Here is a 17,850-nt window from a genome sequence, read left to right on the forward strand (position 1 = left end):
CTGGCTTCTTTATCGAAACTATCTTTTCTCAATTGCAGAATCTTGATGGGGCATGCATCCAATCAGTTAACCTGGTCGTTGACGAGGATCCAAGGACGGAGATTACAATGAGCCACATTGGCGAGGTCTTCGTGTCTAGCCAGTACCGAATCTCCCTGCCCTATTCAGACGGTAACTGCACGTTCAGTGGGAAGCCTAAACATTGTATGCTCAGGGTCCAGGCCGACGGGGAGTCCAGGGAGGCCTGATGTGGATTGAATGACAGCTGCTCAGCACTTGAGCGAAAGGACAATACTCCAGACTGAATGCTCAAATGCTGTATTATGCACACCACACAAAACCCCCTTCTTTTCAGGCTCTCACTCACTGTGTGCAAATGTCACTCGTTCCAGTCTGTAAATGTAATTTTCTGTACATAGATGTTCATATATTGAAGTTTTGCTTGCATACAGACCCTGTCATAGTATCATGATTACGGTAGTTGTATATAGTAGATCAATTATTTATATTCTTTTATTGTGTTATCTAAGAGAGACACTTTATTGAACTGTATTACACCACAATGTGGCTAATTTCAAGCATGAGCTGATAAAAAGATGTGAAAGGCATGACTCTATAAAAACTACATTAAAACTGTGTTCTCCTGCGCTCTGTGTGTCCCTAGAGATGTTCCATATCCAGGAGCTGTCCACCATGTTCCTGCAGGTGAAGACCTCGCAGGGCCTGCGGCTGCAGTACAACTGGCGGGAGTTCCGCCTCTACCTGCAGGTGTCGGAGCTCTGGAAGGAGGACACGGTGGGCCTGTGCGGGACCTTCAATGGGAACATTCAGGATGACTTCCTGTAAGTCTGCCTGGCTGACCCTCCGAGCGCCACGGCAAACCCCCTGTAACCGCAGTCTCTTCCTGGCACCCGGTACCACCACTTTAGGCTGAAATGATACTACGTTTCACTCCAGTGGGAGAGAGAGAGAGAGGGAGAGAGAGAGAGAGAGAGAGAGAGAATGAGAAAGAGAGACAGACCAATGAACACTGTCAGCAGCCGTCTTCTACAAAGCTCTCATTTGCTAGTCCACTCTTGTGGAGTTACAGATGATGGTCCAGATTGATTTAATGAGTCTTTCGACTTTGAAAATTGTTAGAAATACTAGAGATCTGTGCAGTGGGGTATTTTGATCACACTTTTTTATTGCAATTTCCTGGTGTAAAATAGTTTTGTCCTCTTCCAAATATTTTTTCTTGTAAACACATACAGATTAAAGTCTATAATTGTCAAATGATATATTTCACCGTCTATTTGCTATGCAGTTAATGGCTACCTGTGTTTGTGTACTACGTGTCTGTCTGCAGGGCTCCCTCTGGAATGATAGAGAGCACTCCACAGCTGTTTGGGAATGCCTGGCGTGTGCCCTCTGCGTGTATGCCCAGTCTTAGCCTGCCACAGCTGGACCCCTGCGATGCCCACCAGCAGATCGGTGAGACTGGTCTTATCTGTCAGCACCAGTGTCTTCCTGACTAGCTTCATAGTCCCCAGAGATTTCACTAAATATACTGTTGGAGGAAAAACTTTGAATTTAGATGGTTTCTTCACAGCTAATGAGTAGAAAATGCATCGGTTTGTCTGTCATATAGTACAGACCTTTTAATATTTTGAGTCTGTTAAGATGCAAAACAGGCACGTTTAGATGAGGCCCCCAGACCTAGCATTGTAGCTGACTGGGAGTAATGGCCATTAACTGCAGTTACTCCAGTTCAGTAGCACCGATTTTGGTTGTTTTTTTTTCCCCTATCGACAGTATTCGGCAACGTCTAGCGATCAAGATCCATGTAAAAATGGGCCGGATTTCTCCTTTAACCTCCTCCCCCCTCCCCCTCTAGCCTTCTACGCATCTCAGATGTGTGACATCCTGAACCAGGCGCTGTTTGCGCCCTGCCATGCCTACCTGAGCCCGGTGCCCTTCCACCAGCAGTGCCGGGCAGACACCTGTAAGTGTGGGCAGCCCTGCCTCTGCTCCGCCCTGGCGCACTACGCCCGCCACTGCCGCCACTTCTCCATCATCATCGACTTCAGAGCTCAGGTGGCCGACTGTGGTGAGTGTCTGAGAGGCGGCGGAGAGTGTGTAGCGTGATGTCAAGGATGTTTATGTCTATGCCTAAAAAAGAATGAAAATGTGATGCATTTAGCAAGAACCATAATACATAATCCGTTTGTCATATTTCGTCTGTAATTTTGATTTCGTTCAAGATTATAAGAGCGTCCACTGCCTAGCAGCACAGCTCCATATTGGCAGCTGAAAGTGGTCTTTCTGTTGATAACGTGGATTTTTGGTTGTTTGCGGTTTATTGTGCTCATTTTGTTTGACTCTTTTAGCGATCACGTGCCCAGAGACCATGGAGTATGGCATGTGTGTGTCGGCGTGCCAGCGGCGATGCCAGTTCCTCTCCATGCCCCATCTTTGTGGAGATGAGTGTGAGGAGGGCTGTGTGTGCCCTCTCGGAACATTCTACAACACGCGCACCCGCAGCTGTGTGAGAAGGTGCTTTTGTTAGGCAAAGACAGAGATACACACAGAAGATCCATTTGGGTTCATTTGCAAAAGCAGTGTAACGTTATTAACTCCCTTGGCCAAATACATCCGATTCTGATTCAGGTGTCATGTCAAACATACACAAAATCTCTTTTTAAATCTTCTTTTCTGAGAAATGAGACGAAACTTATGTCATAAATGTCATAAATGAAGCTGTTCGTGTTAGAATTTCTGAGCTCTCCAAGGGGCGGTGGAATACATTTGTAGTGAAAATGAGTCTTTAAGTTCAAGTCCAGGTCAAGTTATGTGATAATGTAATTCACAAACAACTTATACCCCATTATGGCTCTGTAGATGTGCTCTTTGCCTGCACTCCTGAGCTTTGGCAACCTCAGAAGACAAGCTAGTTAATTTTCCTTAAATGTCTTCTGGTCTTAGCATCCCAGACCAGCTCTGCGCCATACTTACCTTGTGCTAGAGTTACCACAAGGAATTTGCGCTGAAACCAGCCATTCATTGCCACTGAGGCTGTGGACGACACAGATATCTGATAACCAGTGAGAAAGAATTTGTAGTACAGAGGCTGATGTGTTGTTAAGACCTATATGTTACAAAGGCTTTTTACCTTTGCTAAACACATTTTAGAACCGTTTTAGAACCGTTTCTTCATTTCTTTACCCCCCCCCCCCACCCCTTGTTTTTATCTGATTTAGATGTTCTTGTTTTTATTTATTTTAATACATGGTGAGCATAAATACAAGAATAGAATTCTTAAGTTGAATTAATCTTAATTGCATCTATCTATGCTTATAGTATATAGAACAAAATAGACTCGCTCATTCATGTGCTGCCATTTCAAGTCTAACATTAGATCTCCATTCATGAAAGTGTGTGTGTGTGTGTGTGTGTGTGTGTGTGTGTGTGTGTGTGTGTGTGTGTGTGTGTGTGTGTGTTCAACAGGAGTGAGTGCCATTGCACCTTCTTAGGGGTGGATTACGCACCTGGGGATGAGATCATGACCTCATCAGGTGTACAGTAAGATCTACGCATTCGTTTTCTGTCCCTCACACACAGTCCAAATGACACTAAATGTCCTTCATGCCAATGACCTCTGTCCGTATCTATCTTATTATTGTGATATTATTTCTAAGTAATTTCTGTGATATTGTTTCTGTATAAATGTTCATTTTTCTTTTCCCATCTATTCACTCATTTAGGGTTTGTCAAGATGGAAAGATAATGTCTCAAATTTCCTTCATCAGTAAGTGTAATTTTTAACACTCCTTCATTATTAGCCATCATATAGGCCTACTCATCTTCATCAGCATGTTGTGGGTTATGTGCCATCATATACTCATCTTCATCAGCATGTTGTGGGTTATGTGCCTCTGTGTAATAAGCGGTGTTGTGCCATAATTTGCTCTGTGTAATAAGCGGTGTTGTCCCATAATCTACTAAAATATCTAAAATACTTCTTATTGTTTTTAAATCATTGAATGGCTTAGCTCCATCATATATCTCTGATATGATCACTGCATATACAGTACTCCAGCCAGATGCCTACGGTCCTCAAGCAAAGGTCTCCTCTTAATCCCGAGAATAAATACTAGTTCCGCCCATGGTGCCCCTACACTCTGGAACTCCCTACCTTCTGAATTAAGATCTTCTCAATCAGTGAACTCTTTTAAAAACAGACTGAAAACATATTTATTTGCCTCAGCTTTTAGTTAAAATGTAAGGCCTTTCCAGGTTGGTGTGGCGACTTTCATTTTTAATTCTTTTATCATTTTAACTAGAATGCTGTAATCTCAGTTAATTTGACTATTAATGTGTTTTAATGTCTATTTGATAATGTTTTTCTATATTTTTTCTAAAAGCGCATTGAGTCTGTGTATGCCATATGAAATGTGCTATATAAATAAACTTGAATTGAATTTAATTGAATCTGCTCCTCAGATGAGACATGCCCCCCTGGCCAGCGGTATCATGAGTGCAACGAGGTGATGGGCAGCTTGGCCTTGAGCAAAGGTGTGGCCTGTGAGGAGACCTGCGAGTCGCACCTGCTGAACCTCACCTGCTCCGTGTACGAGCCCTGCATCCCCGGCTGCGTCTGTCCAGAGGGGTGAGTCTCCCAGACAATCACTGGATCCTAGCCTGACGAGCCAGACCCACATTAAAATGTAGGGTCTGGGCACTCACCTGTTCGCAGTGCTCAGTCCGAGGGGCGGGATAATCGGTTGTCTTTCAGATTCCCTCTGCACGCAATAGGACAGCGCTGAGTCCCATGCGTTTTCCCACCAACGGAGCTAGTTGGCTAGTTCAAACTTTTGCCAACTTAATAAAAGCTTAACTCGTGTCACACTGTTGGCCAACAGCAACATCCATCTTCTTTGTTTTCAAGTAGCAGGGATTTCAAGCCAAACCGTTGCAACTCTGCCATCAATCATTATGTTAAGCCCGCCTAACGACTCTATACACGATTTGATTGGCCTGATAGAAGTTGAATTTTTCGAGCTCACAAGCCAACGGAGAGTTGCTAGACTAGCCCTGGAAGCAAATGTAATTTGCTGCCGCTAGGGTGCGTCTAGATTTCTAGGCTAACTGGATCCCAGTCTCACATCAGAACAACCATGACACATCTAGAACACAAAATGCATGGGTCTGTGGTAGACACAAGTCTGGGTTAATGCAGCAATCACAACTCAGTGGTTAGCTAACTGTGGATAGTAGGAGCTGGTGTTTTGGTCTGTTGTTAAATACTTCATTGTGCTTGGTGTGCAATTCAGCAAGTTTTTAAGCTAGATCAGCTGCATTATAATTTTCAATTCAGTAATATGTTGTTTGCTGCATGTCACAGAAATGACCACTTTGTTCAAAAGTTTATTTACAACAGTGGCCACCTGAAAATGTTATTCCTCACAAGTTACGTGTAGAGGCCGGACAGAAGGGTCCCTTTATTTGAGCGGTTTCTGGTATGATTAATCAAGTTTTATGTTTCAAAGTTTGCTTTGCCTATTCACACCACAGTGATAGCTTTGTGATAACACCAAGCCAAAGACGTCAAAATTCCTGGCAAGTTTGTCATCACAACCGTAGTGCTGTCTCAGAGTGGCCCCAGCATGTGCAGCACAGTTAGGGCACTGATATTTGGGCTGAAGGAAAAGGTTGGCCATCCGAGCGCCATTGATCCATGTCCGCATCATTGAGGTGAATGTCGGCCCCCACGCAGTTTATCTTCAGTGGAAAGGCCTCTCTAATGTCACTGAAGTCAGAGTTTCTGTCCAGTTTCTGTCCTATGATGAGTCATTCTTTTCTACAGTGCTAATGCTATAGAGCTGTCCTCAAATATTACTGGATAGTTAAGTTGACTGAGATTCGTATACGTAAAGGACATGTTCTGTCACTAAATCTGGAACTGGATTTGAGTCATGTCATGTGTTTCATGTCTAGGGCTACTGATCCAAATAGCTTTACTGCAAGGGAGACTTGTATTGAGAGGGAGGATTGTTAAAAGAGCAGTGAGGACCCACAGAGATGAAGCATTCTTGTGAATCACTGACACTGAACACCGCCACTTGATCTGTTTAATGTCAAACGCTTACAAGAGAGACAACGTCAAGGTTAAGTGAGTGTATTATTAGGAGCGAGTTAAGACCAATTCTCTGAGGCCAATATCAGACACAAAGAAGTCACAACAGTATTTTGGTCTGTAGCAGCTTCTGTTGGATATGATTGGAGGAGACATACTTCATGTCTTCACACACTGCTTGATGGTGTATAGTTTCCTTTGTTAATTCAGAGCCCCTCATAAATATTCATACACCTCATATGCTATGTGAAAGGATGAATTGTGGTGAAAGATGTTAGCGCCTTTTTGAGTCATAGTCTGGTCATGTCTAGACGACCATTACAGTTTTTCTCAGTTGCTTTGGTGCTTTTCTCACATCACTATTAACATTTGCACAGCAGTTAGTGCAATTCTCAAAGCAATTAGTGCAAACTGCAAAACCTAGTGGATGACCTGCAAAAGCACGTCACTTGCTCAAAATGGATAGTCCATTCCTCAAAAGCAGGTATTCATGTCAATGAAACTGTCAGTGTCATCAAAATGAGAAGTCTTGACACCATCGTTTATGAACAAGATAGTCAAATGGCTTTGTCATGTTTTCATTATGACAGTTCTCTCAGTGTTTTCCAATGCAAAAAGGTCAGAACTTCGGTGACACTACCTGAACATGCTCAAGACAGCACTATACAGTACTTGTACAGCCATTTGAAATCTACAGTAAAGTTACACATTGCTGTAGTTAGGCGAGTAAGTGAGTACAAGACACTGAATACGTACATTTTTACCGTATGCCCTTTGCAATTCTACAGAATTGTGACAGAACTAGTTCAACAATTTTGTATGTAATGACTCAAGCAATGAAATGAAGACTATTAGTTTTATTGGGAACGACTATTCAGCATTCATAAGTATAGTTCATTTTGACTGACATGACATAAGCAAATGATAATGTTAAAAAACAGCAGAGAATTGTATGAAAGCAACTGATACATGTCCAAAAGTATTTGTAATTTGTTCAGAGGAAGGAGAAATTGCTACTACGATGTGCATAAATTAGAGGTTGAACTAATAGTTATGAGAATTTTCATTCTGATCTGAAAAAAGCACCAAAGCGACTGAGAAAAACTGTAATTTGAGCTGATAGGTGAGCAGATAAAGATAGAGAGAGCACAGGTGGAGGTGGAGGTGGAGGTGGAGGTGGGGGTGGGGGTGGAGGCCACCGCTCCTCAACTCCTGAGCTGCTGACTCACAGTGATCCCCTTAACAGACACCTGTCACACACCTGGCCTGCAGCATGTGAACGTCACCTCAGAGTGCATCCATCCTGTCACAAATGTGTCAAACAGCTGTAACTCAAGAGGAGTTTTTGTGGTAAATGTGGAAACAAAAGGCTGTCATGCTATGGGGGCGAGGGGAGGTAGATAAGGGGACTGTTGTCTAATGTGATGGATATTTAAAAAGTTCCACTGACATGTTGGCTTGAGTGTTTGATAAATACTTGTTTACTTGGACTTGTTTTGTAGACAAGGTTCTCTTTAAACTCTGTTAATGCTGTTAAGACCAGGCTCTCTCTTACTGTCATGCAAAGCTTAACTTGCTTTATTGCATCAACTTTCAATTTAAATTATATTATGGTACATTTATATTACGCATGAAATATAAATGTAAAGAAGTACTACACTCTTACACAGTACAGTGTGTGTGTTAGGTGTGTTAGGTTGTTACAAGTGTTAGGAGAGTTTTGATGGGTAGTAGCAATATGTTTTTTTTATTATATGTTTACTTTAATAATTTCAGGCATTTGTACCAACAAATCATATCCACATTTCCATTTTTGAAAATCAGTACTGTTTGTGTTGAAATTTCTATTTTGTGGAAACATTCTAAACTCCCAGACGGTTTGAAATTTAAGGACCATATTGTATGATCACTTTCCCAAAAGGACCAAAACAAACATTCCATGTAGCCTATGCAGCGCAGCTCTGCATTATTCATTGCTCTGAGGAGACGCCATAATGCTAACGTTACATTCATGTCCTTATACAGTCTTATTGTGGCCCTTTTAAAGAATCCTTTTGTCCCTTGGCAAGGCAGAGCTCTGGGGATAAGGTAGTAAGTCCTCTGCAAATGTCAGTTTGGACTCACAGATTAGGTAAGGAGAGTGCTGAGCACAAGGCAGTGCATTCGGAGACTTGCTTTATTTGGCAGCCGTCGGGCGTGCAGTCGTGTATTAAGGGGAATGCATTAGATGTTGTTTGTGTTAGTGTTGTGTTGGTTGTGTTGTTGTTTGTGTGGGTTGCTTGAGAGAGCTGTTTGTGTGGGTTGTAATGGACGTTTGTGCTTGTCGAGTTGTTGTTGAATAGTGGACACTTGGGTGGTCATGCATAATACTGAAGGCAGTCTGTGTCATTGTCTGTCACCGGGTTCGCTCTGCTCTCCCGTTACGTCCAGAGCCCCGCTGTGGCTCCCAGCTCCCAGGGGACTTTCTCTCACTGCGCTTGGAAGAAGGAGGCATTCCTATGTTAATGAATGTCATTCATGCAGGGTAATTACCTGTGCCTTTTCCTTCTCCTTCTGTTGGATGAATGACTACTTTTTTAAGTTTATGCAATAAACTAGTAAAAAGTTGGATCAAGTGACTGCTAAGCAGCTTAGTTTTCAGAACCTGTGTTTGAAATTCATCACTTTTTCATTTGGCCAGAAAGCCTGTGTTTTCTATGCTATGCTGGAGTGCACCATAAGGAAGGTGACTTGATGCTATTTTGCTTCCACTTTTTTGAAATTATATTTGAAGCCTTAATTATTTGTCTTTTGATGCAGCCTGAAGTAAGTATCATAATAGTTTTATTATAGACATGTTGTAAGGTGTAAGAAGGAGGCCTTGAATATTTCATGTTTCTGTGCCAGCTTTCAATCGGGGAAGGACCAGGGTTGTTCTCCTCACCTTTGCGTTGTCACATTCCTGATGGAAATATGAACCAACAAAAACAAAGGATTCAAGCAAGAAAGCAGTGGAGTTAACCTTCGCCCATCATATTCGAACTCCTCAGGCATGAAATGAAGTGTCTAAAGCCTGTGGGAATTCCTTCATAACCATGGCACAGTTCCCAAAATAGAAAAAAGGAATATGATGTTGTCCTGCCAGTAGGTAGGTGGATCTCGGAATGGTGGTATTATGAGGCCTTCTGAGAATCCCATCATACCCATTTATTTCAATTAAATTACCATTTGTTACCCATTACAATTATCATCATATAGTTATATTATATTTTTAGATTTTAGTTGACCTTTATGTATGTGTTTAAAAAGTAGAGAAAAGAAAAACATATCTTTCAATTGCCAAATACCTTCAGAGGATACAGTACATGTGTAGACACCCACTCACATGCTCCGATAAGATGAAGACTGCAATTGACATTAATTTGGCTCTATTTATAAACAGAGGCCAGGCACATAGGGAATGGATTATTAGGGATTCTTTGATCAGAGTAAATGATACAGTGTCTTGGCTTTGGGATAAAGAAAGCTGTTAACACCACTTTATCTGGGTGTAACTTTACACAGATGGACTCTAGGTTTGGGCACAGGCCATTCAATGTGTCGCTTCATTGTCTGCGATTAGGCAGCCAGAGGAAATAACTCTCTCTCTCAATATTACAAGATGCTTATCGGCTGCGTGTGACAGTGTGGAAACAGCAGACACAAAGGCAAGCTCATTGTGTATCTCTGAGAATGAGAATTGTCTGGTTTTCTCATGTAACTGGTGCGATTCCTGTGCAACTGATCACCACTCCGGATCTGACCTGCTGCTGAAGCCCACCCTGGTATTGCTCAGAGACTGTTGGCCTACAGTATTCTCTCCTCATGACTTTGGTGCACTATAGGCTTTAGAACCTCATTTGGGGTATATTTACATGCATGTCATGAATAACAGGTGGAGAAACTCAACTAAATTAATAATTGACTGTCTTAGAGGGACACTTAACTTAACGAATGTCTTGATTGCTTTAACCATGCAACTCACTCTTGAATTTGTTTTGTTTTGTTTTGTTTTTGTCTTGCTTGCTTCCCAGCTTGCTGAAACATGGAGATGAGTGTTTCCGGCCTGAAGCCTGCCCCTGCATCTGGAAAGGCAAAGAGTACTTCCCTGGGGACCTGGTCACCTCCCCATGTCACCAGTGGTAAGGAGAGACACCGCTTCTTGGTCAACCAAACAGTGTTTGAAAAAACTCTTTTTTAAACATGTAAATTTCCTCTTTTCTCCTCTTTGTAAATTAAATTTTGCCCCCTCAAAATCTATCCGTCACAGAAATAGTCACGTCTCTCATCTTCAAGGACTTCTCATGCGTCCGTGGCAACCGTAAGACAAATTGGCACACTCCACACCAAGCAAACAAATAAGTGTCTGATTTTAGACAAATCTCCTACCGCGCAGCTAATTTTGAAAATCATCTTTTGCTTGAAGCGTTGAGTTGTGGGATTGCCTCCTCAGTGAAACGGGTCATCTGATAGGCCTGTGCAGCATTGTCTGTCAGGACGGGGGGAAAAAAAGAGATTTCGCTCCACCAGGCTGACAGAGCCAGCCGTTGTATGATACTCTTTCATTTCTGTTGGACTTGGTTTTGGCTGCTCAGATGAAGGCTTTTCATAACTCTCCCAGCAGTTAGAGGGGACAGGCTTTTAAACTCCCACTCACTCCACCCAGGGCCCTTCTTCTCTGATGATGATGCTCAGAGATAAGCAAGACAGATGAATGATCCATAGAGCGCTGATTCAACGTTTGGCAGCCGACTCTGTGCTCTCCTTCTGCAGATAATTGCAACTCGCTAACAAAAGAATCCATTAAAACTGGCAGACTCACTTGCATTAATTGGTTAAAAGTGGACCAGCACTTTTACAGTGATTTATGGAGGGGGGTGGGGGGTTCAGCGCTCAGTGATGGTGAATCTGTCTTTCAGCGTTTGCCAGCATGGGACGTTCCAGTGTGTCTTCCAGCCATGCCCTTCGATGTGCACTGCCTATGGAGACCGCCATTACCGCACATTTGACGGACTGCTGTTTGATTACGTCGGGGTGTGCAAGGTGTACTTAGTGAAGGTGAGGGCAGTCTACCAATTGTTGTGTAATTATTCTATACAAAATAATATAATACTTACATTTAACAGGGAACAATATAAAATGTTGGAGTCTGACCAACATTTGATATTGTTCACTGTTAAAGTTAAGTATTATATTGTTTTGTATTTGTACATGTATGTCGCTTTGGACAAAACCGTCTGCCAAATCCCATAACCATAACCATAACCAATTATAATACAGCCAATCTTTGGAAATAATTGTTCTTGGTTCCATGAAAGAATGCCAGCTCTAATGACAGGACATTTGCATCTGTTTTAGTCTTTTGTAACACAGAAAAGCCTACCTATAAATGATAAATTACAAATTACCAAAGAAACAAAAACAGTACCAAAATGTCTCATTATCTGCTTTGAAATAACATCTTCTTCTGAAAATATTTGCTGACATATTTATATGTTCTCTGTTTCTTGTTTTGTCCTACAGAGTAGTGTGGATTCAATGCTGAGTGTGTCAGCTGAGAATGTGGATTGTTATGAAAGTGGAGTGATCTGCCGAAAGTCATTACTCATCACCATTGGTCGATCTGTCATTGCCTTTGATGATGACAGTGGCAAACCTGTAAGTACTCCATACAGTATGTTTGCACAAGGATTATAGCACACCTCCATCTTATTTCATTAATGAGTCATTTTGTTACTGAAAAGGTGCTTGAAGTGAAACGTTAGGCCTCTACTGCCACTTTCACATCTATGCCTAGTATTTTGACAGAAAATCACCATAGCATTTTTAGTAACCATAGGTGGCACTTCAAATGGTTTTCAGGAACAGACCAAGTGTGTGTTGTATTTTGTGTTGATCGTTTCCATGCCTGTAGTGTAGTCTTACAGAAGCCTGTAAACCCAGCTCAGCCCTTTGAGGCCAGGTGGGCCTCTGTTCACTACTGTAGCCAATTCAGTGAAAGAGGAGTCTAGTGTCACGCATGACGGCCCCCGGTTGACCTCTGACCTCCCCCCATTCTGTAGAGCATGTCGAGCGTGGTGGACAGGAGGCAGGGCATGTACATCTGGCAGGCAGGCTACTTCACCATTGTGCACATCCCTGAGGCGGATGTCACCGTGCTCTGGGACAGGAAGACCACCGTCCACATCCAGGCTGGACCTCGTTGGCAGGTGAGCTGACAGCCAATGAGCAGTGAGAGCTCAGTACTGAGATGAAATGGCCTTCCCTATGACATATTAGGATGGTGCACCTGCCAATGTGTCTGTTATGTTCTGTAGTGCATAGTATATTTGGCATAGAATGACAAATCAAGCAAATAAGACTAACTGAATTAGACCTGACAGCCAGCCACAAATATGTGTCTTATTGGAGTCTACTGCAAAGGTACCATTATATCACTGTGTGACTATATGAGTCTATGATTGGACAGTTTCTCAGTAGAGACGTGATTATGATTGCTAATGATTTTTGGGGTGCTATGCTCAGGGTAAACTCTCGGGTCTCTGTGGGAACTTTGACCTGAGGACGGTGAATGAGATGAGAACTCCAGAGAATATCGATTCTGCAACCCCGCAAGAGTTTGGAAACAGCTGGACCGCTGCCGAGGTTAGAGATGTGTCATTTCAACTCCATCCAAACAAATAGATTTAAAAATGAACAATGTAGAGGAGTACAAGGAAAGAGAGCAAAGTACAGGTCACCAAGCACACATTCCATATGCTTTGGGAAGTGGTATAATAGAGACATTATTCTGTGATCTTTGCTGGAACAATGTCAGCAGGTGTGTCAAGAATAGGTGTCTTACAGTAGTTCCAATGAGCAGGTGTGTGTGTGTCCTAATCCTAAAGCAGTAATTGATACTATTTATTTTTGTTTTATACTATAGTTATATGATGTGGTTCTATGTGTGTGTGTGTGTGTGTGTGTGTGTGTGTGCGAGCCTCACTACCTCCCTCTGTGGTTTCGTTCTTGCGTCCAGTGTGTTAACAGCCCTGACATCAGACACCCATGCAGCCTGAGTCCCCTTCGTGAGCCGTTTGCTAAAAGGCAGTGTGGCATTTTACTCAGTGAAGTCTTCCACGTCTGCCACCCAGTGGTGAGTAGGAACATGACACCTTTAAATTGCACCAATTAGAACTACCATTACTCGTGCCATATATGACTATGACCATATGACTATGTGTCCGTCAAATAACCCTAATGTTAATAATATATAGCTGACTGTATGCAACACCATGACAGTGACAGAGGTCAGACAGATATGGGAATGTGTGTGTGTGTGTGTGTGTGTGTGAATGCAGGGGAGTCAGTGTGGACTCATAGTCATTTGATTCATTATTCATATGGGTCTACTGTGGGGATTTTACAGTTTGACTCAGGGAAAATATGCCGGAAATGCCTCTGATAAATATTTTAACATATAGCCTCTTGCCACAGGATATTACAAAATCAATATGAACATTTCCTCTATCAGTGCAACATCAATAGCTATTCACCGCAGCATATGTCATTAATGTTGCAATGAATTGCCACTCTCTGGCATTAAAGTTATATTCCAGCCATAGCACAATTTTAGTTGGTATTGTATATTGTATCTCTCATAGTTGATAGTGTTTCTGATCTGTCTGCCATCCCTCTCAGGTGGATGTGACGTGGTTCTACATGAACTGCCTGGCAGATACCTGTGGCTGCAACCGAGGAGGGGACTGTGAGTGTTTTTGCACCAGCGTGGCAGCCTATGCCCACCAGTGCTGCCAGCAGGGCATCACCGTAGACTGGCGCACCCCCTCGGTTTGCCGTGAGTGATAGAGATAGAGATCAGAACATTCTATAATGTGTCAGTTGTGCCCTTTTAAAATTGTGTCACTGTCCTAACATCTCTGTCTTTGTCTTCACAGCGTATGATTGTGAATATTACAACAAAGGTACTTTTAAACAATTGTCTCTTTAAAAGTTTGGATTAAAAAAAAGCCTCAAATAAAATCTGTCCCTCAAGTTGCCACTAGGGGGCTGTATGTGTGCACTGATCTCTTTAAGGTTTACACCTAACCTAGTTGTGGATGATTTATTCTATTATTTACACCATAGTTCTGGGCAAAGGGCCTTACCAGTTGACCACGTACAGGGAGAGGGACACAGTGATCACAGCCAACAGGACCAGTGGGGTTGTTCTGCCCAGAAGGAGATCCACTGCAGGCCATGGGCTCCTGTCCACGTTCATGATGACCCCAGGCCTCAGCAGAGTGCGGCCGCATGGTGAGGCTTCCCTCTGGCTCTTTACACATCTACACAGAATTGCATAGTACAACACAGAGTGTCACAGAGCCTTTGCATGGTCCGTCATTTTCTCCTTTACCCACATTCATTAGATAAGTGCCACCATGCACTTGAGTCAAGTCATGGCTTTGGTAAGTCAAATTGGTGGTGAAATCCATTATAGTAAAAGCGCCTCCATGTTCCAGTATCAATATTTGGTGCTAATGTATATCACAAACATCTGGTGAAACAATATCATGTATTTGTCCCACTCACTCTCAACAACATGGTAGATCGCTGTCCTCGGTCGGGGGGGGGGTGGGGGGGCACTTCAGGTGAGAAGCCCAGTTCTCCCACCACCCCTCTCCCCTTGCTTCTGACCACAACTCCCTGTTTGACCACGGGTCGAGGCAAGGATGTTGTTGTGAATGCCTGTGCCGAGTACACAGGTGGCACTGATAAGGCGGCACAACAGGAGATTGAGCAATGCAAATGCCGCAACCTGACCCCCCCCCCCACCTCATCTGCCAACCTGCTAGCCCTTCCTGGCTGCGCCAAGCTGCAGCGTGACTCTACTAAATCACAGAGCGCCACTTTGCTGCCAGGCATCCAGCAGAGACGCACTGGAAAGCAACAAAAGTACATTAACACTTGTGTGCTCAACACTCTTTCTGCCTCATGGAAAAAGTCTGAGGGAGAGAATATGCCTCAGGAGGATTCCATCATGCGTATTCTGGGTCGGGGGTGTCTACTCTCCTGTCTGTGTCCTGGTTAAAGCCAGATATGGTGGATTGTTATATGTCTCGATTGCCATTGGTTGGCAGTGCATCACCAGTCTGTCATATCAGACTAGAGTCCTTTTACCAGTTTCTCTCATTTGGAAATATTTTATATGAATCAGTCCATCATTTAATTAAGAACTCCTCCAATCTTGCTACCGTAAATCATTCTATGATGTGTCATGTTCATTTGTCACAAAATAATAATAAATCATCTACATAAATGATCCTTCAAGAAACCTTTGATGATTGCTGCATATTTTGGGTCTGTAGATACATCACTCGTGTCCTTTGAGGCTGCGGACAGACCAAATTACTTCCTGCGGGTGGACAGGGGTGGCCATCTCAGGCTTGCGAAGTGGCAGGACAGTGAGGCCTTCTTCAACCAGTGCACGTTTGTCCTGCACCGGGACACCTGGATCCCCGGCTACGACTCGCTGGAGTCCTTCTCCAAGCCGGGCTTCTTCCTGCACTACATGGTCTCGTGGGTTCACCTCATGAAGTACAACCACTCCGACGGCTTCCGCAGGGCCACGCTCTTCAGGCTAGCAGGTCAGCAGCACTCTGGGCTTGTATGTATGTGAGAGAGATAGAGGGAGTGTGTGTGTGTGACAGAGAGAGAGAGAGGGAGAGTGTGTGTGTGTGTGTGTGCATGCATGCGTACATTTGGAAGTTCTGAAAGGTTAGCAAGTGCATATGTTTACATGCTTTTGTGTGAGATGTTGCAATGATGTGTGAGTCTTAATTCAAGTGTGTTAACTTGTATCGTATGCAGGAATGGCCAATTCTGGCACTTGTGTCCAAGTCTAAACTATTTACTTGGAGACCAGACATGGCACACAGCAGTAACACTCTAAAACCATGACCATCCAGTGAAATGTGGAAATCTCTAAACTATGCGGGCCAGTCAGCCGGCCTCAAACTCAAATCCTCGGGGGGTCGAGCGGGGTGTATGGTGTGTGTGTGTGTGTGTGTGTGTGTGTGTGTGTGTGTGTGTGTGTGCGGGGGCCCTGAGACAGCTGAGGCTAAGAACAAAGTGTGTGTTTGCCGTAAGCCACCCCCGCGGGCTGCCTCTCATCTGTCCTGTTGCACACACACACTCATTTACTGTGCTAATGGCCGCTTTGTGGGCACCGCCATGTTTGGTGTTTGGCGTGTAATGGTGAGCCGTGCAGCTGTTGACTGGCACACGCCCACCCTGGTGAAAAATGACAGCTTTTGTCAATGGCGAGTGGCTGATGGCAAGGCACTGCTTTAATCAGGGGAATGTTGAGATCTGCGGCAGCGGCCACGTCAGGCGTGTGTCTGTGTGTGTGTGTGTGTGTGTGTGTGTGTGTGTGTGTGTGTGTGTGTGCGTGTGTGTGCGTGTGTGTGTGTGTGTGTGTGTGTGTGTGTGTGTGTGTGTGTTTGTATGTATGTTTGTGCACTGTATGTGTGTAATACTTTATCTGCTTGTTGCCAGGTGTTTATACAAACATGTATGTATTTACACGCAGTGAAGGGGGATGGGAGGTAACAGTGTTCCCTCAGACAATAATATCTTTCTGTAGGGCAGAAAAGAACCCTGAGAGTTCAAGAGTGCAGCACGCACATCCAAGTAGTTGAGTACTGGGTGCTGGACAGGAAGGCACAAGCAAGTAGAAGAACGTTGAGTCCGCACACCAGAATCTGCTCCTTAGCGTTTTTTTATTTGTAGGCTATATTACCACATGTGACGTTTCGGGCCCCATCCCTTCATCAGACAAATCATCATGTCTGATGAAGGGCTCGGGCCCGAAAAGTCACATGTAGTGATATAGCCTACAAATAAAAAAACGCTAAGGAGCAGATTCTGGTGTGCGGACTCAACGTTCTTCTACTCAGAATAGAACCTTGCTCATTGTCTCTGGTACAGAATCTCCCAAGTGTAGTGGCAGATTTGAAACCCTTAGCAACATGAAGATCAAGTGATCTGTGCATCTGACGGCCAAGCGCTGTGTTATCAGGGCACCCAGCCGAAGGCTCGTGTTTCGGGGACGTGAGAAGCCATGAGAATCCACTGCCCGTTATCATTTCTGTCTGGACGACGACCAGGAGCAGGGCCTGCTGAGCCAGCCCAATTACCCTGGCTAAATATACCAGCGCATTTGTTTTTGTTCATGAAAAAGTTGAAGCATCCACAGAGTTTGCCAGCAAAAGCCGCATTGGGTTTCTGGCTGAGGTTGGGGGCATGCCGGGCAGATTGGTTGAGAGGATAAAGAGTGACAGGGATATTCAGCTGATTCACCCAGTGGAAACATGGGGTCATGCTGACAGACAGTGCCTCTGCATGTAGAGGTCAAAGGTCACTCCAAACATGAGGTGATCAGATGGTGATTTTATCACACTGTGCATCTATTTTATACAAATGGTACAAATATACATGCAAAAATATATACTATGTGGTTGTTTGTTTTCATGTTGTATCTGCTTGAGACTGAGTGAACAGATTTGATTTTGTTTGAGTTTCAGAGAACTGCTTACTGAAGTACATAGTTATCAATGTCCCATACATGCACGACTGCTACCTGATATTCCATGTAGCACTTTAGTGGGACCCTCTGTCAACCGACAGATATACCCGTATCATGAGCGTGTTATGGCAGATACCCCTTTCTGGCTCCA

The 17,850-nt window shown here is 43.7% G+C and overlaps 1 protein-coding gene across 1 annotated transcript in view; it reads left to right on the plus strand.

Moving 5' to 3' along the window:
• The window catches only part of otog (otogelin), a 51,740-nt gene that overhangs the window by 13,546 nt on the left and 20,344 nt on the right, over positions 1–17,850 (plus strand). Inside the window, exons 15-32 of the mRNA XM_048263687.1 lie at positions 39–171; positions 665–842; positions 1,349–1,473; positions 1,877–2,089; positions 2,370–2,535; positions 3,487–3,561; positions 3,744–3,787; positions 4,483–4,648; positions 10,168–10,275; positions 11,053–11,191; positions 11,657–11,791; positions 12,196–12,342; positions 12,659–12,778; positions 13,152–13,268; positions 13,814–13,970; positions 14,071–14,097; positions 14,261–14,428; positions 15,481–15,779. Coding sequence (XP_048119644.1) covers positions 39–171; positions 665–842; positions 1,349–1,473; positions 1,877–2,089; positions 2,370–2,535; positions 3,487–3,561; positions 3,744–3,787; positions 4,483–4,648; positions 10,168–10,275; positions 11,053–11,191; positions 11,657–11,791; positions 12,196–12,342; positions 12,659–12,778; positions 13,152–13,268; positions 13,814–13,970; positions 14,071–14,097; positions 14,261–14,428; positions 15,481–15,779 — 2,517 coding nt within the window. The remainder of the gene's footprint in view (positions 1–38; positions 172–664; positions 843–1,348; positions 1,474–1,876; positions 2,090–2,369; positions 2,536–3,486; positions 3,562–3,743; positions 3,788–4,482; positions 4,649–10,167; positions 10,276–11,052; positions 11,192–11,656; positions 11,792–12,195; positions 12,343–12,658; positions 12,779–13,151; positions 13,269–13,813; positions 13,971–14,070; positions 14,098–14,260; positions 14,429–15,480; positions 15,780–17,850) is intronic.

Source organism: Alosa alosa, chromosome 14, assembly GCF_017589495.1.
Source record: "Alosa alosa isolate M-15738 ecotype Scorff River chromosome 14, AALO_Geno_1.1, whole genome shotgun sequence".
Lineage (NCBI taxonomy): Eukaryota > Metazoa > Chordata > Actinopteri > Clupeiformes > Clupeidae > Alosa > Alosa alosa.